This window comes from Panthera onca, chromosome B1, assembly GCF_046562875.1.
Source record: "Panthera onca isolate mPanOnc1 chromosome B1, mPanOnc1 haplotype 2, whole genome shotgun sequence".
NCBI lineage: Eukaryota > Metazoa > Chordata > Mammalia > Carnivora > Felidae > Panthera > Panthera onca.
Window position 1 is genome coordinate 197,701,224 of NC_138342.1, and position 22,944 is coordinate 197,724,167.

At 43.7% G+C, this 22,944-nt stretch overlaps 1 protein-coding gene and 1 long non-coding RNA gene across 6 annotated transcripts in view; one reads left to right on the forward strand and one right to left on the reverse strand.

Annotated features, from left to right (window-relative positions):
- LOC132691487 (zinc finger protein 705B-like) overlaps window positions 1-12,196 on the forward strand; it is a 31,600-nt gene extending 19,404 nt beyond the window's left edge. For 2 of the 5 annotated variants that reach the window (XM_060652838.3, XM_060652839.3), the window contains exons 4-8: window positions 6,868-6,953; window positions 8,767-8,893; window positions 9,616-9,711; window positions 10,197-10,279; window positions 10,721-12,196. In XM_060652838.3, coding sequence (XP_060508821.1) covers window positions 6,942-6,953; window positions 8,767-8,893; window positions 9,616-9,711; window positions 10,197-10,279; window positions 10,721-11,368 — 966 coding nt within the window. In that variant the 5' untranslated portion in view covers window positions 6,868-6,941 and the 3' untranslated portion in view covers window positions 11,369-12,196. Of the gene's footprint in view, window positions 1-4,683; window positions 6,302-6,867; window positions 6,954-8,766; window positions 8,894-9,615; window positions 9,712-10,196; window positions 10,280-10,720 lie in introns of those variants that run through there. The other 3 variants (XM_060652841.3, XM_078445238.2, XM_060652842.3) reach the window with 3 other exon arrangements.
- LOC132691488 (uncharacterized) lies at window positions 907-22,708 on the reverse strand. The gene is made up of 4 exons (XR_009615801.3): window positions 22,616-22,708; window positions 10,700-10,830; window positions 4,553-4,690; window positions 907-1,592 (listed from the first exon to the last, which is right to left on the reverse strand). It is a non-coding gene; the product is annotated as an uncharacterized LOC132691488 (long non-coding RNA).
- Window positions 22,709-22,944: the final 236 nt, after the last annotated feature.

A 22,944-nucleotide genomic window follows, 5' to 3' on the forward strand; every position in this document is an offset into this window, starting at 1 on the left:
AGGGAAGGGGATCCCATCTCCCAAAGGGGTATGATATGTAATCAGATTCTTAAAGGGGAAGTTCAAGAATGCCAAGTGGGGGATGGGAAGGAAGTTCTAGTAAAAGGGCTGTGCACGGGTGAGACAGTAAAGCCAGCTGGCCTGTGGCCCATGAATGAGACAAGTGCTTGTGAGGCAGATGATTTCAGTTCAACCAGGGATGAGTGAGTGATCAATCTGGCCATGTCTTATGGTGACCTGAATCCATATTAAGAATCTGTCTTTAGCTTATTGGCCACTATGTCACATTTTCAGGGTTCTACTCCTACATCAGGATCCCTGGTGTACTTGTCAAAATGCAGACTCCCAGTGTCCACCCCAGACCAAAGGGAAGACTGTGACTGGTGTTAAGTCAGGAGCCCCATAAGTTTGGTGCTCATGTTGGGCTATTGTCTTCCTCACCGCTGCACTGTGGCTATTTAATTTTTTTTAATTGTGCTCAGAAAGTGCTATCATGGCATTGTCAGCACTTTGTAGAATATAAGGTAGCTTGTTTCTTTACTGCTTCCTCTGTGTTAACAGTTTGCTGTTATTTACTGGGCTCTATGTCTATAGAAGATCAGTCTATCCGGAAGACCATGAAAAAAGACAAATACACGTGGGAGACGCCAGATGTAAAAACATGGGCTCAGGGAGCTGTGGAGAGTGGTTCACATTTGGATCCAAAACCCTCCGCGCCACGTACTCCTGCCTACTTAGCTGCAGCTGGCCTTTGCTGCTCCCGATACAAGTAATTACAGCAGTGACTCAGTGTGAAAACGTTACACTCATTAACCCATTTTTACCTCTCAATAGTCCTATGAGGGAGTAAAGGCCATCTCAATTTAACCATCACCCAGCATGTGGGGGAGCCTGGCTGGGGCCCCAGCAGGCTGAGACCAGAGCCTTGGCCCTTGACCTCTGAACAGTTTGGCTCCAGCAGGACCTGGTTCGACGTTCTTTTGGCCTTAGGACACTAGCTTTTGATGGTGATGATAATGCCAGTGATACTGATGACAAGGATGAAAATGACAATTTTTTCTAAATCAAATGCTTGTATTTAAAATGTATACTGAATGATTTTTCTTCAAAAACAATCTGTTCTTTTGGATCTCGAGATTTCCGTGTATCTTAAGATATGTCCTACTTCTTTGAAACTTATTTTCAAAAACAAAGCACATCCTATTTATAGTAAAATAAGTAATGAAGCTACGTTATTTATTCTAGAAAGCCTTAATACTTTGAAGCTTGTAGGGTTTTACAGTTGTTAGGCATCAATCAACTAAATCTGATGAAGAGACCTATGCTGATTTGTTTTTCTATTTCCTGACAGTAAAATATATACACTCGGTAGCCAAATATATATTTTAAGCTCAAATGTTTCATTTATCTGGAGTCACCAGGATGCTCACAGCCTGAGAGATGTCACATGACGAGTCCTCTTGAAAATAAAGAGCAGCATACAGCTCTCGCATTAGCTTCTCTCCAGTGTTGCCTGTAACAACCCAAATCCACAAGATGGATGAAGACTGCTTTTGAGACCTTTAGAAGGATGACGAATTAAACTATGTAATCTGTTGGTGAAACAGACAACTATATCAGTGAAACACAACAGGGAGCCCAGAAGTATACTGTATACAAATACAGTCAACTGATATTTGACAAAGAAATATAATGGAGAAAAAAAAGCATTTTCAACAGTGAGAGGGCAGGTAATAATTGAAATTCATATACCAAAAAAAAAAAAAAAAAAAATCTAGACACAGACATTATACTCCTAAAAAATTATCTCAAAATATATAACATCTAAATATAAAACACAAGACTATATAACTCCCAAAGGAAAAAAATCAAGGTGACCTTGAGTTTGGCAATGACATTTTGGCTACAACATCAAAGGCATGATCCATGAAAGAACTGATAAGTTGAACTTGATTAAATACTTCTGCTTCAATACTGAAGAATATGAGAAGACAGAGCCACAAGCTGGGAGAAAATATTTGCAAAACACACATCTGATAAAGGACTTAACCATAATATAAGATATTCCTAAAACTCAACAATAAGAAAATGACCAACTCCATTCAAAAATTGGCAAAAGTGGGGTGGCTCAGTCGGTTAAGCATCCGATTTCAGCTCAGTTCATGCTCTCGCGGCTCTTGAGTTTGAGTCCCATATCAGGCTCTGTGCTGACAGCTCAGATCCTGGAGCTGCTTCAGATTCTGTGTCTCTCTCTCTGACCCTCCCCCCCAGTTGCTCTCTGTCTCTCTCTCTCTCAAAATAAATAAACGTTAAAAGGGGGGGGGGGGATCAAAAGATCTGAACAGCCATCTCACCAAAGAAGATAGAAAATAAGCATATGAAAGTATGTTCAACATCATGTCATTAGGGAAATACAAATTAAAATAAAAATGAGAGTACCACTGCATGCCATTAGAATTCTAGGGGAAAATCCAAAATACCACCACCACCAAATGCTGGTAAAGATACACAGCAACAGGAACTCTCCTTCATTGCTGGTAGGAATGCAAACGGGTACAGCTGCTTTGGAAGATAGTGGGAGGTTTTTTTTTACAAAACTAAACAGACTCTTAGCATGTGATCCAGCAGTCATGTTTCTTGTTTATCCAAATGAGTTGGAATACGTAGGTCCACACAAAAACCTACACGTGGTTGTTTTAGAACGGCTTTCTTTGTAATTGCCAAAACTTGGAAGGAACCAAGGTCCTTCCTTCAGCAGGTGATGGATAACCGTAGTATAGCCAAACTGTAGAAATTATTCAGTGGTAAAAAGAAATGAGCTTTTAAGCCAGTGAAAATGGAGGAGGTTTAAATGCCTGTTACTGAGTAAAAGAAACCAATCTGAAAAAGACATACTGTATGATCCCAACTATATGACATTCTGGAAAAGGTAAAACTATGAAGACAGTGAAACAATCATTGGTGGCCAGGGATTGGGTGGTGGGCAGGGATGAATAGGCAGAGTACAGGATTTTTAGGCCAGTGAAAATCTTCTGATGATACTGTAACAGTGGATACATGTCATTGTATGTTTTTCAAAACCAGTAGAATTTACAACACCAAGCGTGAACGCTAGTATAAAACTAAGGACTTTGGGTGATAATGATGTATCACTGTAGGTTCGTGAATTGTGACAAATGTAGCACTCTGGTGGTATATTGATAGTGGGGAAGGCCGTTCTTTTGTGGGGACAGGAGGTATATGGGAACTGTCTGTATCTTATGCTCAGTTTGCAGTGAACCTGAGTCTAAAAAGTATTGTTAGAAACAAAAAAAAGCATCATCTTTTTTTCCTTAACTGCATCTATATGATTTACCTAATTAGAAAAAAAACGCATGCCTCAATTAGATTTATATTGACTGTCATCCAGACTGGCCAGGGTATGTCTTTTGGTTTACCTTACTGATGACGTTGTCAACTGCTTATAAAGACGGATCACCAGCGAAAGAGTGATCTGTCTAGAACTAGAAAGAAACTCTGAGGGTCTTTGTGTGGTGGCTGCATCCTCAAAGAGTTGGCTTTGTTAGCTTTTCCATCTGTTTGGGTCTGGGGAAGTACTGGAGAGAATTTATACCAGAAAAGACTGACTCCTGTATTTCAGAGAGGAATTTATAATCAGAAAATGATGGTTTATCTGACCACAGGCATTTGGGGGGAGGTTTCCTTACTGTGGGCATAGAATTTCTCTGTTTTCATAATTCAGATGTAACGATCAGAGGGGACTTGCCTAACTCTACCATTCATAGGTGCGTTTTTCCGCATTTAGACCATCGAGAGGACAGCATAAGTAAGTAAATATATAACAACAAATTTCATGAGGGACCTGAAAGGGCAGCAGTTCTGTTTAAGTCAAGGCGGAGGGCAAGGGAGAGGCTTACTCTGGTTGGAGTTTAGTGAAAGTGTCTCTGTATAATTGAGATGCAGACTGAAACTGGAGGAGGAGGAGTATGGGGCAGGACGTTCGTGGATGGAGGTGGAAATGAAGAATGACGCCAGTGGCCAGTTTAGAAATAATAGCAGTGTGTTTGTCGGGTGGATGAAGGCATTTACGATACCAACACTCAGATGGAGCCATTAGCTAAGATTCAGACAGAGGAGGAATACATTTGATGTTTCGAGCGCTGGAGTTACTGTCCTGGGAAATATTTCATTTTAGGTGTATGAACGTTTGCACGCAGAGGTGATCATTCAGAAATGGAATCCAGACAAGAAATTGGTTACTTTCAATTTAGGGACAGCAACAGAAAAAATGTGGAGCAGTTGAAGAAATGCGTGAGCCTACCAGGACATGGTATAAAAGGAGAGCAGGAGCTTACGTGAAGTCTCGAGACATTCCGACAGGATTGAGGAATTCTTTGCAGAGGACATGTGAGAAGGACCGATTGTGGAGGAGACTTAAAGTGTCGGGTAACGGCAGCAAGATGTTCAGAAAAGGAGGTCAGGGTTTAACTCCTCCTCATTTCCATGTAAGGATTTATTTATGGAGACAGTGATATTAACAACGTGTACTTACAAAGTAATCATTGGTGGTCTTTGGAAGTCGGAGGGAGGGGACGACGTGAGTGAGGGACACCAGCACTTCCGGTTCGGCTCTGAAGGGAGGATGGAAGGCCAGGGGCTGGAGAGAAAATCCGTCCAGAGGAGATTTTTGCTTCAAGTTACGAGAGAGATAATGAGCGTCAATGAGGAGATAGGTGATTGTGGAGAGATGGACATGTTTTGGGGAAAGGAGAGTTCATAATATAGTTCTGAACAAAACAGGAGAAAGGAATTCAGTTGGACACGCTGGCCTTAGAGGCAACAGGACTTCAATTTGATAGAAAAAAATAACCAGTGGACATGAATGTAGGACTTGTGGGGAAAACTGAGGCAGAATGTCACTGTATGTAAATTCATCTCTGTTACAGGTTGAATTTTGTGTTCCCAAAAGTCAAATGTTGACGTCCCAACCCTAAGAATGTATTTGGAGATTGGGCCTCACAAGTGGTAACTAAGGGAAAATGAGGTCAGTGGGGCGGGCTCGGAGTCCGTTTGACTGGTGTCTTTGCAGGAAGAGGGACTGATGTCACCGATGTGTGCCAAGCAAGAGTGTAGAGACACAGGGAGAGGACAGCTGTGAGCACACTGGGTGGGGAGGCCTTGGTCTCGTGCAGCGGCCAGATTCATGAGAAAATACACTTCTGTTGTTTAAGCCCCTCGGTTGGCGGTACCGTGTTACAGCAGCCTGAGCAAACTAACACAGTATTGTAGTAGGGAAGAATCGTGTCTTTTGAAAGGGGAGAACGTGTAGATTGAAGAGCCTGCAGATTTGAAGTATTTATGGAGCGTGGAAGAATGATTCACTTCTCCAAGGTAGAGATGCCAGACACGTTGGAAAAGCCCTAGGAGTGGTGGTGCTGGTGTTAGGCAGGGATCGGCTTCTTTGCCACATGGGTCACATTTGGCCACAGAAAAGGCAGGTGCACGGAAGTCACCTGCTGTCGGTTCCCGCGCACACAGACCTGAGTGTGGGGTGTGTTTCTTGAAAAAGTAGGAAGAGGGCGTTGTAGTAACAGCGGAGGGCTTCTCATTAAGTCAGAAGTGACATGATTTTCCAGGTTAAACGCAGGCATGGGGTGTGATTCTTAAGGATTGAGCATGGGAGACAGGCAGAGCAAGATTAAAATACAGAAAGTGTTTTGAACCTCTTCTCTTCGGGTTTTTTGTTAAATTAGTAAATCAATTAAAATCACCAGTTTATTGTGAGGATTAAATAAGTGGATCATGTAAATATCCAAGCAGAGTCACATTTGATACAAATTTCCTTTTTTTCCCTCTTTTTCTGGACCTCAGGTACAAATGGGTGAGTTATCCTATTTTTGCTTATGACACATTGTCGTCATTTTCCCATGAAATACATTTAATTATTATTGGTATTTTAGGGGAGAATTTACAGTTTATAAATGGCTTTCTCTGTCTTTCACACACATTTGTGTATATACGTAAATGTGCATGTACGTATACGTGTATGTGTGTGTGTGATGCAGGATAGTGCAGCTAATGAAGATTCATACAGAATCGGATTTCAAGGCCTTGTGCTACCACTTAGCTAAAATAATCAAAGAGTAGCTAGATATCCTCCTGAACCCCAGCCATTCCAAGTTACCTGAATGTCCTTGACCTGGAGGGTTGGGACAGTACATAACAGGAACGCTCTGACTCCTATACTCCTCCTTTCTGATGCAGGGGAGCAGAATGAGTGCCACTGATCTCTCCAAATGGAGTAAGTCCTTGAACTGAGTAATCCTATCATAAAACAAACTTAGTTTTTTGACATCCACATCTGGGAGGGGCAGATCGCAGAGGTGGAGCTGAGGGAGAGCAGAAAGGCAGTGTGGCTCCAGAAGGTTGCCATGGATGCTGGACAACCACTGCTTGTGTAGGAAAGTCGAGTGTTTACCTCCAGATGGAAATCAGACTCGATGTGCGGCCGAAGTCCAGGATCCCCACGCTCCGGAGTCACAGAGGGAACTGAAGAACTCTGGATGCCGTGGGCCGATTGCCATATACACTCAATACTTTCAGTGGTCTTATCCTGAGACATCTATATTTGTATGTTGTTTTTTTTTTTGGTTTTGGTTTTGGTTTTTTTAGCAACTGTAGTCAGTCTTCTTAACTTTAGACCACGGGAGAGGAGGCGAGCCCTCTGCATTTCTTGTAGAGTGCGCTGCAGGTTGGTGGGGCTGGGTGGGGAGTGTCACATCCAGGTGAAGGTTTAGGGCTTCATGACAGTTTAGACTGGACATTATGTGCAGGACTGCATCTCATGGCTTCTTTCTCCGTCCTCAGCTTTGCCTGCTTAGTGCTTGGACTGCCAGTGAGCGAGGACCCAGAGAAAGACACCTGCACCTGGGTTATTGACAATGCAGCCACTGGTGAGTGGGGATCACCTCTTTCCGCTTACACCCTTGTGCCATCTGACGGGCGGGATTTTCCCATTGGCACAGATATTCCAGGTGCAGTCAGGAAGTATTCAGGGATTCGAGCTCCAGTGAAATTTCCCCAGGACTCTGGGATGGTTCTAATGGGTCAGGAACTCCTCAGTAACTAATAACCTTTCCACCTCACACTAGTTTACTCTCTCCTCCATCAAGCTTATGTATTTACAGAAAAGAAGAAAGAAGTTTTCTTTCTCTAACTTAGTCCATATCCTTACCGGGAAATGATTCCTTTCTCTAACTTAGTCCATATCCTTACCGGGAAATGATTCACTCACTGATCACGCTGTTGGCTATAATGGTCCTTTGTAAAGGGTTGTGATGAAGAGATGAGCCAGGAGGGCAACACTGTAGTCCAGTAGGGAGGTGGGTTCTGACAGTCCAGTGTTACAGGTCCTGGTTGGGGTCTTTGGGTGTGAAAGGAGCACGAGAAAAGTTTAGGCCAGAAAAGGCATGAAGAGTCACTCATTCTGTCTAGTTTTAAAGTTTTGATAGAGTGTTATTTGTACTTTTGGAAACTCTTAAAAAGAGAACTAACTTTTCACTATCATTCATGTTCCCAGTCACACATTTTGCCTTACTGTAATTAACCTTTTAAGAAAATATTTCTTAGCTGCAATTAGTGTATAGAGAGTATTATTTCCATAACTGTGGCTATATACTCAGGACAAGGGAGTAGAGTACAATTTAAGATCCTGCAGAAACTTTTTAAGAATTAAATAAACCAAAACCAGTCAAGAGACTTCTGTTATCCTTTAGCAGAAGGACCAGATAGGAGACGGTGAAAACTGGTGTCTGAGGTCCCAGAGAAGATTGGGATTGGGAGTCCTCGTGGCACAGAACCGGTCAGGCCAGGACTGTCCCCCAGCACAGCCGTCTCAGAGGTCCCTGGCTTTGCTGCTGAGCCTTCTGACCTTGTCCTTTATTATGAATATCTGCGTCCCATAGAGATGAGCGAGACGACACTATTTTTACCAAGTTCTTTATGAAACCTGTTCATTTTTGAAGAATGCTAGAGACGGTTTCAAGGTTCTTGGGACAATGTAAGGAGTAACAGGCAAATGGCTTACATTTAATACACGTTTACTTAGATAGGAAGAACTTCGTACATTAGTTTATCAGGTCTTCCAGTACTCGTAACAGTTTATTAAATGTTTACCTATGGGAATGGCGTCATGGTTTAAAGAGACAAGTCACGGTTATTGTTTGCCTTACAGTGAGTCGGTCAAGTTACTTGAAATTACCAGAAAGTGAGTTTTAGTTATTAATTTTCAAGTGCCAGTTTTATAATCACATATCAGAAACCATCATTACCAGTTTTTATTTTAGACTTTGTCTTTATTTTATGTATTTACTTTTGTAAGTAGGCTTCACACCCAGTGTGGGGCTTGAACTCACAATCCAGAGGTCAAGAGTCACCTGCTCTACTGACTGAGCCAGCCAGGAGCCCCTAGAAATACCAGTTGTTGTTGTTTTTTTTAAAGTTCCAGGTAATATTATGTCACGCTTCACATGATACCCCCTTATAAAGAAGTTTTATTGCTTCAGACTGGATGTAGCTCTGTGATGAATCTGAAAGGCAGCTGCCAATCCAGTACTGAGAATGAGCTGACGGAGCCCCACGTTCAGTTTGATCTTTCGACACACCCGGCGCCTCCGCCCCCTTCCTCAGAGCTGTCGGCTCAACCCTCCTACTCTGGACGCCTGTTGGGAGTGCTCGGTCTAAACCGGAATATCCATGATGTTTCAGGAATCAGTGACATTTGAAGATGTAGCTGTAGACTTCACCCAGGAAGAGTGGGACCTACTGGATGCATCCCAGCGAAAGCTGTTCAGAGATGTGATGCTGGAAAACATACGTCATCTGGTCTCCCTGGGTGAGTGTGCCAGTACGTATGTGTGTATCTGTATGTATGTATACGTATACAGATGGGTGGGTCGGGAGGTAGTCAGTCCGTCTGTCCACAGGGATCTGGAATAGCTTCGACATACCCACTCCACACTTCCCTGAATCTTTCATAGACCTTCCTTGAAAAATAAGTTATTTCTTTGTATTTTGCTCCATCTAGTTTGTCACCCCACTAGAATGTAATCTTAGCCACAATTTAATGTCTTTGTTGCTACTCAGTCTCTAACACAAAGAAAACTGGGAACTCAGTATTTCTGAATGTAGAAATAAGCTGATTAAACATTTTCTAAATAATTATTCTGCTCTAGTCACTGTGGCAAGAGTTGAAAGCAGACTAATGAAAACAATAGAACTTGGTTATTCTTGTAGAGCTTATGTTTATTGGTGTCTGTTTGAAAATAATATTCAACCCACTCTGGAGATATTCAGTGTGTAATGCAGACTGACTGACTGGCGTTCTTTGAGCTTGGGCACGGACATCAGCATCCAGAGGTCTTCACTGTCGTGAACACACTGTCTGGATGTCAGTGTTCTTTTCTATCCAAGTTGTGCCTGGGGTGAACTTCAGTGTTGTCCTTGTCCTTCCTCAGTAGCCTGTCCTGGACTTGATGATAATTACTAGCTTCGGGAAAGGAGAGGACTTTTATCGGCACAGAATTCAAAATCCATGTACCTTTTTTCAATGACCAGGGTACCAACATTGCCAGTCGGATGTGATTTTCCAGCTGGAGCAGGGAGAAGAGCTGTGGGCTGAAGGAAGCGGATCTCTCCAAAGCCAGGGTCCAGGTGAGCCGCAGGGACCTGTGCTTAGTAGGCGATGTGCCTACTCAGTAGGGAGCATGTTCCTGGAAATGCCGGCTGAAGGTCTTATCCAGTGAGGGATGCTTCCTAAAATGCGAGGAAGGACACTGGGGCAGAATTCTTCAGTTACCATTATTCCTCTCATGTGACAGGCACGGTTCATGTTTCCTCCTGCCACTGTCTTTTTTTGGCTTTAGGGAGAGCATATTCATGTACTTATCGCAGTTAAATTTTCACACAGTAACTCACACTGCCTACCCAACTTCTCTCCCTTAGAATTTTTTTATAATTCAATTTGAAATCTTCACTTGCCAATTACTTAGTATTCCTGGAGTATTCCATCCCTTGATTTATTTGCCTCCGTCAAAGTGCTGATTTTTGAAACCTAATCCCATGGGTCTTGGTGCTTTTCAACATTTTCATTCCCCTAATGCCATTCGAAATATTTGTGTTTTTTTCAATTGTTTTAGGTGGGGAAAGTGCCCTTAAAGAACAAGACATGATAGCCCCACAGCGTATCAGCAGCAAGGACACATCTACGGTCACGCCAGAGGTGAGTTCCAGGGGTAGTCACCCAGCTCACTCAAAGACCTGGAAATAGGATGTTAGTAATTGAGCACAATAGCCTAATTTACATTAAATTGGGATTAAGCCTTTTGTTTTTGAGCAAAAGGTTTAATGAATCTGAGCTCAAATCCATAACCTGAGATCTTTAAGAAAAAGTTTCTAAACATTGATCAAAAGTTCATAAACACTGATCATATGCCTAGTCTTTGAAACACGTTAAGGTCTCCAAAATCAGGTAATAAGCTCTGCGGTTGGGATGCTACAAAAGGGAAAATCTTCATGTATGCAGGGGAGTAACCTATCATGTGTATGCAAGTAATACTGAATTTTGATTGGAGACCATCACTGAACGATTTCTATTCCTATAGAGAAGGGAACGTATGGACACAGGCAAAGCTTTACCAACCTTCCACCTCTTTCCCCAAAGCAGAAGTCTCCTTCGCCAGAGGATCCCTTTGAATGCAGTGACTTGGAAGAAGATTTCACTCGCAGCTTCATGGTGACTCGGCGTCTGTTGACTCCCACAGAAAAGACCCCCTGTGTCAGTAAACAGTGTCAAAAATCCGCTAGTGAGTCGTACCTTAATCAACACAAGCACCTTCACACTAGAGGTAGATCATGTGAGTGCCATCTGTGTGGGAAAGCCTTTAGCAATTGCTCCAGCCTGAGGAGACACGAGATGACGCACACCGGAGAGAAGCCCTACGAATGCCGTCTCTGTGGGAATGCCTTCATTCAAAGCTCTGACCTTAGAAAACACAATCTGACTCACACCGGAGAGAAACCGTACGAGTGTCACCTGTGTGGGAAAGCCTTCAGCCAGTCCTCCAACCTCAGACAGCACGAGAGAACGCACACGGGGGAGCAACCGTACGAATGCCACCTCTGTGGGAAAGCCTTCAGTAAATGCTCTGCCCTCAGACGGCACGAGAGAACGCACACTGGGGAGAAACCGTACGAGTGCCACCTCTGTGGGAAAGCCTTCAGCCAGTGTTCCGCCCTGAGACGACACGAGGGCACCCACAACGGAGAGAAAATTAGGAATGCCTTCGGCAAATGTCCTGACCTCACATGACCCGCGTGGCACGACTGTCACGAAGGCGGGCGCCACGTCCACCACAGCGGTTAACACTGAAACGCACCACAGGACTCGCACGTCGTTCGGTCTCATTCATCGGACTCACGCAAACTTCTCTGGGAGAGATCCGCCGTGTGCCGTCCACGCGGCAAGACCTTCGGTCAGTGCTCCGACCGCAGGCGACACGAGCGCACTCACCCTGTAAATGCGAGGAAGGGACAGGTTTGCGGCCACGGCTCTCGGCCTCGGCACCTCCGCACGGGAGAAGCCCGAGATCGGTAATCACCGTGCAAGCCGCTCAGCGGGCACCGGGCCTGCGCCCAAGAAAGCTCAGTGAGGTCTGAGTAGACGCTCGCCCCAGATGGAAGAGGAGGAACGCTCTTGAGGAACACCAAAAGTCACACCGCGGTGAAGACTCACGGGAACCCTTTGGCTCACAGAGAAGCCCCGTGGCGCATGTGAGGACACAGACCCTACAGAGCAGTGTCACCAGCAGAGGAGAATCCAGTGGTCACTCACTTCTTAGCCAACGTTAAAGTTCTTACCCTGAGGAGACATCAGTCGTGAAACCAAAGCGGAGGTAACTTCAGCTAGATTTCACATCAGAAAACTAAGTCGGGGGACAAAAACCTCTAAAAGAGCCTTTTGACGTAGAATTTAGCAAATAGTTCAGGATTTTGAGAAAATATTCATGGGGAAAATGTGGCATGTAATTGCAAAATAGTAAGGTGATCCGGGAATACTGAATGCAGAAGTTTGTAAGAAATTAAATTTTTTCAATAGATTATTACTTGTAAATAAACAATAAACCCTGTTGCTGAAAAATCTAATGTTGGTGAAGTTCTAGTTTTCTCTGCGCGGTTGTAAACAGGGGCTCGAGCCTTTGCTCCTCAGTACGTGGGTGAGACTCAGCAGGACTCCATGTCTCCCTCTTTCTCCAGCAGTTTTTTCCACACAGATCAGGTCCGCTCTTTCCAACGTGTCACCGTCAGCTGCCTCCTGCGCCCTGGTGGCACACAGCAGGGACACTCGGCCCGGCCCGGCAGGACCCTACTGGACATTAGTGTAAGCTTCAGGGTTGTCTCCTGCCTGTGCCCCTAGGCGACCACATGGGGCCAGGGAAACAGGCAGTGGTCTTTCCAGACCAACGACATTCCTTGGAGTTTTTCTACGAAGATTCTTTGGGGGTAGGAGTTCAACCCACACCCATACCTAACATCTGCTCAAGTGAGTCCTGAGTTATGTGCCTACCTGCGCTCCAGAGCTACGGCCGTGTACCCCCAAACAGTCCTGCAAAGAAAACTAGTACCATAAAATCCCCTAACCTGTCAGACATCACAGAAGACTTTGGCATACATGTAACGTACTCTTCTCCAAACAAAATGAAAGTTCTCACAGGGGCCGTCTCCCCAGCTTTGGTCCCAGGCCTTGGAAATGCTCTGCCCTTCAACAAACCCTAATACTGGACCTAAACCTCAAGGGGGGATGTTCTCTTCCCAAGCTGCCACAATCCTAAAATCTTAGCCTGGGACCAATTAAATGAGCACATCTCTGGGTGGAACTGATCGTTAAAAAAATTTTTTTTGAGAGACAGGGAGAGAGGCAGCATGAGCGGGGGAAGAGCAGAGAGAGAGGGAGGGAGACACAGAATCCAAAGCAGGCTCCAGGCTCCGGGCTGTCAGAATAGAACCTGATGCGGGGCTCAAACTCACAAACCATGAGATCGTGACTTGAGCCAAAGTCAGACGCCCAACCAGTGGAGCCACCCGGGCGCCCCAGATCATTTTTAAAAATTATCCACCAGTGATTTTACCCTGCAGCCAGGGTGAGTCATGTGCGAGGACAATAAGCAATCAATGTCCAACATCTTGGCACCCAGGCTGGAGAGGCCGGTCTGTGATCAGGCAGGGACACAGGGAGGTATGAAGGGGACAAATTTGTGATTAGAAATTCAGACCCTGGAGACAAACCTCATGGGTTTTCATTTCCACTGTCACAGCCAGTGAGATCTTGTTACTGAACCTTTCTGTGACTCATCAGTTCTAAGGCAGAATTAAGCTTACTGCTTTCATCTTCAGACTTACTGGAAAGACTAAGAACTCGGTTCTACATACACCAAGTTGTTATTACAGGTAATAGGTATTTTGTATTTGCCAGGAACATTGCATAAGCAGAGATGTGAATTTACCCCTCTGCCCTATTTTTATATTGAAATATTTCATAACCATTCTTAAAAATATAAACAGGTTGTATTATATGTCACCTGTTTATAACGATATGTACCTTATCCCCATGCTACAGTTGATTTTAGCTATAATCCTGAGCCCCAACTAAATTTGAGACCATTTCTGGTGGCTCGGCTGGGAATCACACACCCTCTGCCCCAGCGTGTCTCCAGGAAGGAAGGGATCCGTCCTGGTGCCTCCTGGGGGTGGGGCCTGTGCTAGAGTTGGGACCCCTAAGATTAACGCACACACCCCCTTCTGAGAGGATCTCATGTTCCGAGGGGCTTTATCTCCACCGACCTATGGATGGAAGTGTGCTGGGCCGCTGTACTGAGATCAAGGGACTTCAGGGCAGATAAAGGAAAATCCATGACTACAAGGTGATGGAGTGACACAACTAGCTTTGCCTGGGTGGCACGTTGACAACTTGCTGTAAGGGGAAGTCCCTCACAAGTTGACTCCTTCCAGAGGAAAACCGTGTGGGGCCACCACCCAGAAGGGGAAGCTGGCAACAGAGCTCCGGGCGGGGCGGGGGGAAAGCCATCTTCGCGTCCAGATGAAGTCTCATTCGCACACGGGGAGTCCCCGGGTCACATCTACGGGGGGCTAGCAGCGCTGAGAGGATTGGACGGTCCACGGTTTACCTTTATGGCTAGTGGCTAGCAGGTGCAATGTCAGTATGCACAGCACGCAGGCTCTGAATGGTTAAAAATCTGCTAATCCGAGCTGTTTACAACAATTGGGTGTAAAAATGCGAGTTTGGCACTGGTGGGTTTTTAAGCTCATGGGCCTGGTCTGCTGCAAAGAAATAAAAAATACAGAGACCATCTTTGGCTCATTTATAAACAAGGTGATAATTTCAACTGATTTTTCTTCATGTTCACTGGTTACTTCTTTTGCCTGCTCAAATCCAGGGTTGGAGCCTTTTGTCATTGTACTCTTCGGAATTGTGCTCTTCGGCTCCAGAACTTCTATTTGATTCCGTCCTATAACTTCTGTCTCATTACTGAAACTCCCAACTTGGTGAAATAACGTTCTTCTGGTTTCCTTCAATCCTTTGAGCCTCACGGAGATACCTGTTCTGAAGCTTCTGTCCAGCACGTGCACGGTCTGTGCTTCCTCAGAGACCGCATCTGTCTGATCTTCTTTTCCCGAGGGTGGGGTATACCTTCTGATTTCTTCACATGACTCATAATTTTTTGCTGAATACTGGATATTTTGAATGTTAGAAGCTGTCCTCAGAAATCAGATTCTCCTACCGTCCCAGGGTCTGTTGTTACTACGCTTGTTCAGTGATTTTCTCAACTCTTTGTAACGGCTGTTGGGCGTGTGTGGCCCTGAAGTCTGTTCTGTCAGCTCAGGGGTCACCTCGTGACTTGAGACCGATCTCCTTCAACAACCGCAGCCAAAACACCCCGGTGCGGCGCCAGTCACGGCAGACTGACTCTGTAGGCGCTCTCCTCCAGGGCTTGGGCAGGACGTCGGCCCTGTCCCACCCTTCCCTGCACCTGCTCCAGTGTTGACAGTGGACTCTTGTGGTGCCCTCACACGTTTTCCCAGCACGTGTCCAACCGCAGGCACCAGCGTGGCCTTCAGATGCCTCGGCGCTCGGCAGGCTTATCTCCCAGCATCCTCCCTCCGGGGCTCCCTGGTCCGCCTGCCTCCCGCCCCTGTGCTCAATCCCTGCAAGTGCAGCTAGTAGATTTCATTGAGACGCTCTTGACATTGCCAGCCAGGAGGGTCCTTCAGCCCCCAGAAAGTTCTAAGGTCATCGCAAAAGGAGAGCCCGTCCCTCCTGGAGCCCCCAGACGGATCCGAACGCACAACTACGATTCCCTGAGAACGACGTTTGCGTTGCCCTGGCACCAGAAGGCTGCGTGGGGAACGTGGGCCACTCACGGCTGCCACAAAGCTGGGGAGTGTGGCAAAGTAGGTGGGCAAGTTAGAACATCACACTGCTGTTTTACTGAAATCAACTAGCTTTTGTTCTTCACGAAGCATCCCCCCAATTATTTGAACTATCAATAGCTCATTCTCCAACTTAATTTTGCAATTTTTGTTTTCCTAGTCCAGTTCTGTTTCCCCTGGCATTTGAAGATTTTAACTTACCTCTACTCTCTAAAAAATCTTACTAACATTAGGTAAATATGTAGAAGGAATGCTATCTGTTGTGTCCAAATTCCGAATAACCAACAATTTATCAAGGATTCAGTTTCATTTTATTACTTCCTGAAGACCCCAACTAACTGCCTTGTGTTTAGAGACAACACACATCATCATGGTATAACATATTTAAATACCCCTACCTTTATTTTCTAGACACACTACAACATAAAAAGTTATTAGCGTGCATTTCTCTGCGGAAAGCTTAATCTATGGCCTATAAGAAAGAATTATGGGAAATACCCTGCTGCCACAGTTTTGGATTTTTGTTGTTTTCCCAGGACAAAAATTTAGTAGAACCCTAAACCTACTCCATACTTTAGTTACCTCCATTTCCAAAAGTAGAATACAAACTCCCAGAGGAACTTAACATTGTTTTCTCCTGGTATATTTTACTAACACCCAGCAGGAGAACTCAATTCAAGACTCAGAGCTTTGGCAAGGCTGTTTTCCACATTACACAAATATTCTTGTGGTTAATACCTTTCAAACACTGCTCACATGTCACTCCATAAAACTGGTCTTAATTCTATCAGCCCAAGTTAGGTCCTGGACCCTGAGACCTTTCACAATACTTGGCTTTCATGTCTCTAGTACAGGTTTTATTTCAGTGTATCACTTCTCTGGAGAATTCTCCTTGAGTGTTCATTTATTCATCAAAACCGTGTACATGAAACATACCAGGCACTGGTCTGAGAGCTCAGGATGCAGAGATGAACACAGAATTATTTCTGACTTCAGAGTCTGGTGGGTGTTATATCCAGATCTTAGCTTGAGAAGCAGCAGTACAAGGCAGAGGTTACAGGAACATATTTAGAACCAGACATTGTCTGAAGACCACGTCTACCATTTAGGAGCTGTGGGGCTTTGAGTAAATCATTTAACCATTTACTAATTGTGGATAATATTTCATAGGCTTTTTTGAGAACAGAATGAGTTAAATCATGTAACGCATTTACAAACATGGCTGATCTAGAAGAACTCCATGAATATATATTTTTAAAAATTGAGATGTTTCCTTGGAAAGCTTTCTTAAATGTCTCCACATTGTTCAAAATACCATGCTAATACCATGCTAAAGCAACACATTATGCTAATTATAAATTTCTATGCAACTAATCGCTGTAGTATGGTATTCTGAACATACACATTTGATACATGTCACTAATTTGATCGATGCCATTAATCTGTGAAGGAAGCACCCTGACTGCATTTGGCTTGATCCCCCATCTTGTGTGTTTGTCAAGTAGTCTTCAAACCCATGAGAACATCCCACCTGCTCACCAATTTCACACACAAAAAATGGGGAGCTTTTGTTTGTACACTATTTAAAAAGACTACCCTACTTAAATGCACAGAATAAATTTTGCATACAAATAATGAGCTGAGCAGAGCACAGATCTCCCATAACCATGGGGTGTAGGGAGACAGGGTGGTAACAGCTTCCACCCTTGCATATACTTGCCAGAGCTGCTCTGTTGTCATGGCTCATGCCAGGTACACTTTTATATCAAAATCATCTTTCATTAACTTCTTCATAATAAGATCATTTCCAGCTTTTCTTTCATATCAGTAAAGTCAATAAACTATTTTGACTGTTGATATTTTATGGTTATGTGAACATACCTTATAATCTAGTATATTGTTCATAATGAATGACTCCTGTTGCAGAATGGAAAAGCATGAAATGTATTTTGCTTCCTGTGTCCTTTTTTTAAATATCTTTTTAATGTTTGATTATTTTTGAGAGAGAGAGAGAGAGAGACAGTGTGAGTGGAGGAGGGGCAGAATCGGAAGCAGGCTCCAGGCTCTGAGCTGGCAGCACAGAGCCTGAGGCAGGGCTCCAACCCACGCACTTTGAGATCATGACCTGAGCTGAAGTCGGACACTCAACTGAGTCACCCAGGTGCCTGTGCTTCATATGTTCTTAACAGTATTTGAGGCCTACTGTGATTTCCTCATTAGAAATTCCATTTGAATTTTGTTAAACATAACAGGCAAATCTTTTGTGATCATTAACTACGTTAGCTATAACAACTTAACAGTAGCTTGTAAGGCCAACTATAGTTACAACCATTTCTAGGGTTGGGCCTCCAATAACACTATGAGGTATTTCTTTCCCCCCAAAAAAACAGCATCTGGAAGCTTTTACAAAATAGTCTGACATTTTTACTTTTTGTTACTCTGCAAACCACCATCTACGAAACTCAGATGAAATGTTTTTAAAACTCTCCTGTTTGGGTAAGCACTACGAAAAGCTATCAGATCTTCATGGTGCTACATTCTGTTTACACTCTTACAAACCTTAACAAGTTTCTCTTAGTTGGATAGATTTGACTGTGCTAAAAGTGTGTATGGAAACACAGAAGAACAAGAATCCTTTGGAGTAAGGATGCCAATTACAATGAATCAATTCACCATTAGAAGTGCTTGAAATCAGCCTTTGGAAATGTTGAGACAAGATATGACAGAGAATTTTAAAATCTGAATGCTGACCCTCTTAGAAAAGCTATTTTTAGAGAGTAAGACACATAAACTCAACTATACCAGAACCACATACACAAAAAAAACATATGCAATACACAATCACATATTAGTTCTATTTACCCATCTATGTCAAAATTCTTCCAAATTAAAAACATAGATAATATGACTAGTACACTGTCAATTATGAGTTATTAACAGTAGGAATAATCAAATATGTAAGTAAGTGTTAGAAAATTATAATGGAGTTTTAATAAACTTTTAATTTTGGAATAGATTGTATTCAGAATAAATTTACAGAAAATTTGCAAAAATATAAAGATATCTCCCATATACCTAAGACCCAGTTCCCTCTCTTATCATCTTGCACCACTATGCCATTTTTGACTCAATTTATGAATTAATATGTCATCAACTAAAGTCGATACGTCATTCCGACTTCTGTAGGTTTATCTTTACTGTTCAGACTCCCATCTAGTATATCACATCATATTTATTCATCATGTCTCCTTAGGATCCTCTTGGCTATGACATTTTCTTAGATTTTGGTTTTTGATGACTTTGACAGTCTTTAGAACTACCATTCAGGTTTATCTGATTTTTTCCCCCCATGATTAGAATGTCTGTGGTTTTTGGTATTGAGAGGAAGATAACAGAGGTAAATAGCCATTTTCATTACTTCTTTATCAAGGCTCTATGCTTTCAAAATGACTTAATAGTGCTGTCAGATTTCTCCACTGTGAATTTACTTGTTTTCCCGTCCTTACTATTCATACTCTTTGGAAGGAAGTCACTGTATACAGCCCACATTTAAGGAGTGGGGAGTTATGTTCCACCTCCTTGAAGAACAACGTTATGAATCAGTTACTTTTTTGCTCTTGGTAAGAGTACTATCTATTCTTTCCCATTCATGTATACACATCAATTCATATCTATAGATTTTATACTTTGAATCAGAATTCAATTCTACTTTATTTTGTTGTCCAAAGTATTTCAACTTTGGCATTAGGAGATCTTTAATTCGGCTCTTGTTTTCCTTTGGCTTAACCTCATCTTTATTTTTTGTTTTATTAACTAACTTCCTTTTTAGAAACTCAAGGTTCTTCAGGATTGTCTGTACATTTCCTGCCCAGTCCTAATATCAGCCATTTCTCTGAGGAGCCCTGGTTCATCCTATTGGAGACCAGTATTAAACCCAGGTTCTAGAGCTAAATGTGCTTGTTGCTACGGAGTGCCATTGCTTCTTGACCCTCTCAGTGGACAGTGCAAGGAACTGTGTGTGTGCACGCGCTAACCTACGAATATACACCCAACTATAAATATTGTTTATGAAAGTCATCTGTATCTGTGCTAAGCTAAGCACTAGTTCATAGTGATGTATCCAACATGGATTATTCTAACCTCCTTTCCATGCTTATCTCTAACTTCCTACCCTAAAAGTGAGGTACCTGGCTCCTGCTATCCGCCATCCTTTTTTAATTGTTAAATTCCAGTTCATGTGTATAGTGGTTTCAGAATTGTTAACTAGTACCTCCCCGGGAAAGAACTTTATCAAGTTGAGTACACTGTTTATGTAACAATTCCTTTTGGTTTTGGTCTTACAGATTCCACTCATTCCAAGTTACTTAGGCCAGCCCCATCCTTCCTCCACCTACAGTTTCTTTGTTTCATACTTTTTAGCAAATTCATTCTGTAACATTCTTATTCCATTTTGGGATTAAGCTAGTTCCCAAAGGATTATTTTCAAATTTAAACTCATTAAGATTCACCATTTTTGCTGTAAAATCGTAAGGGATTTGACAAATGCATAGGGGCAGGTAACCACCATTAAAGAGTCATTTAGAATGTTTCACTTATTCAATCTTCTCCTTTCACAGATCCCGGGAATCTACTCATCTATTTAGCATTTCTATAGTTTTGCATCTTCTCCAAGATCATAGAGATAATACAGTATGTGTCCTTTTCAGACTGGCTTCTTCTACTGAGAAATATGCATGTAACCTTCATCCATGTCTTCATACTTCATTGTTTTTTCATCGCTGGATACTATTCCATTTCACGGTTGTACGTTTTGGTTATATATTCACCCACTGAAGGACGTGTCGGCTCCTTCCAGTTTGGGGCCATCATGATAAAGTTGCTATAAATATTGGTGTGCTGTTATGGTGTGGGTATAAGTTTTCAGTCCAGATGGATAAATATCTAGAAATACAATTATTATGAGACGAGACCATGTTTGCATTGTAAGAAACCTGCCAGACTGTCTTCTAAAGTATCTGTGTCACATTCCTTCCCACCACAGGTCCTCGTGGTTCCTCATGCTGGTCAGCAGAATGTTTTGTGAATTTTTCTAAATTTTAGCATCATCTTAATGTGCAGTAGTAAGTGGTAACTCACTTAATTTGCTTTTCCCTAAAAGTGAGTGGTGTTGAGGATGTTGCTGTATATTAACTTGCTATCTAAGTTCTGTATTGGTTATCTCTCCTCAGAACTCTACTCATTTTTACCTTTTTTTTTATTTTCTTCTTTTTAGGTGTTATGAGTCTTTACCATATTTTCCATACAAATCCTTTCTTCTGGTATCTGTTATGCAAAGATCTCCTTGTCTGCAGAAGCCTTTCCATTCTCTTAGCAGAATCTTCTGCAGAGTAACATTATAATTTTGATGAAACTCGCCATTATCGATGTTTCTCTTTCATGGATCATGCTTTTGGTGTTGTATACAAAAACTTACCTCTATGCCCAAGTTCAAGCAGGTATTTTCTTTTTCCAGAATTTTTTAAGTTTGCATTTTGCTTTTAAGTTTATGTAAGTTCTAGCGTGTGGTGGGTTTTCTGTTCATTTCTCCATGCGGCCGAACAGTTGCTGCAGTTGTTACGGAAAAGAATCCACCCCACCCCCCCTCCCGCTGTACCGCTGTGCTCCGAAGGCCAAGCTCCGGTGACTATGGGTCTATTTTCAGGCCCTCAATTCTGTTCCATTTACCTATGGGTCTGTTCTGTCGCCAATGTCATTCTCTAATCGCGATGGCCCTTTGGGTTAATTTTTGGAATGAGCCGAAGGGGGTGAGGAATCTTCGACTTTCTCTAAGTGTGCAAGCTATTCTAACGTTGGAAACGGTTTTAAAAATCTACAACTTACCGGGATTCTGATTCAGATGGCATTGAATCTACTGACAAATTTGGGGAGGTGTGTCATGTTAACAATACTGAATTTGCCTATCATGAACATGATTTGTGAAGACTCTCTCTGAGGGGCACCTGGGTGGCTTGGCCAGTTAAGTGACGCTTGATTTCGGCTCAGGTCATCGAGGTCACAGCACGGCGCCTGCTAGGGATTCTCAGCCTCCCTCTCCGCCCCTCCCCCGCCCATGCTCTCTGTTTCTCTCTCAAAATAAATAGATAAACAAATTTTTTTAAACACTCTCTTTTATATCCTTTCACGGTGTTTCCGTTTTCGGCATGCAAATTTGTATTCATTTCGTTATATTTGAAATCTAAGCATTTCACTTATTTGTAAAGCCGTAGAATCTGAATACACAATTGTCAGCAAATTTAAAATTCCTTGACAAAATAAAAGACGTTGCACCCGCCTGAGGAAAATTTTCTCCGCGACCCACAAGAACCCGGAGGGCAAAACCACCAAAACTGCGTCATTACTGGGCACGCGGTCACCACACTGGGGGGAACCCAGAGCCTCCTTCCGTCTCTCCCAACAGGAGCTGACTCACTCCCTTGTTACGTAGCTGATAACCTCACGTACTTAATAATCCAAAGGCAGGCCCTGCTTACACTGGAGGCCAATCAAGATGAATGTCATCATGGCTCCCTTCTTTAACAAGGGCTCTTCCGTCCAATTAAGCAAATCATTTAGATACGGCCTTTATCTCAGCACAGATTTAAGCCATTATTTACACTGAAAACCGTGGTATCAGGTTTAAGGCACCTACTTTGTAAACTCCCCGTATCTTTCCCCTGTGCTTTAATGCGTAGGACACACGAGGGGTTAAAACGTTTACACCTTGCACCAGGCACCTCGGGCGCTCACCCCCAGCGAAGGCGGCAGGGTCCTCGTCCCGCCTGGGGGGTCCCGGGGCTGCGCGACCCCTCCCCACCGTGCACGTGTGCACCCCGGAGCCGCACCAGGGCCCCCACATCCCCCGAAACGATCCCGAATCCCTGCACCTGCCCACAGCATGCTGTGACTTCCACCCAAAGGCCCTGGGTGAACGGGCACGCCCGGATAATACGTCCTGGGAAAAGCCTCCACGCCGGGCCGTGCGGATAAACAAGAGCTTCTCTCTCGCTATTTAAGAGAAACATCCCGCAACAGCCCCCTCCCACCAGTGCGGCCGCACAGAGACGTCACTCACGGCAGATACCGTCCCTCGTAGTCCCTGGTGTCGCCTAGTCCATCGCCCCCCGAGGGAACACGTCCCCGGGCTAGCGTCTAGGGCAGGAGCGAGATGCGCAGATGCGCATGCGTTCCACGCGGGCCAGGGGCAGCGGGTCGGCGCGCCCCCTGCCGGCCTTCAGGGCGCAGCGCAGGAAGCTCTGCGCTCATGGATGGACAACAGCACCCCTGGTGATCATTGGTTATTGGTTACCTAAACGCAATCGGCTATTCCCTGTCACTTATGCAGCTGTTCACACTAGAGCCCAGATGGTGAAGAATAAACCGGCACTGCTTTCCCAATAGAGA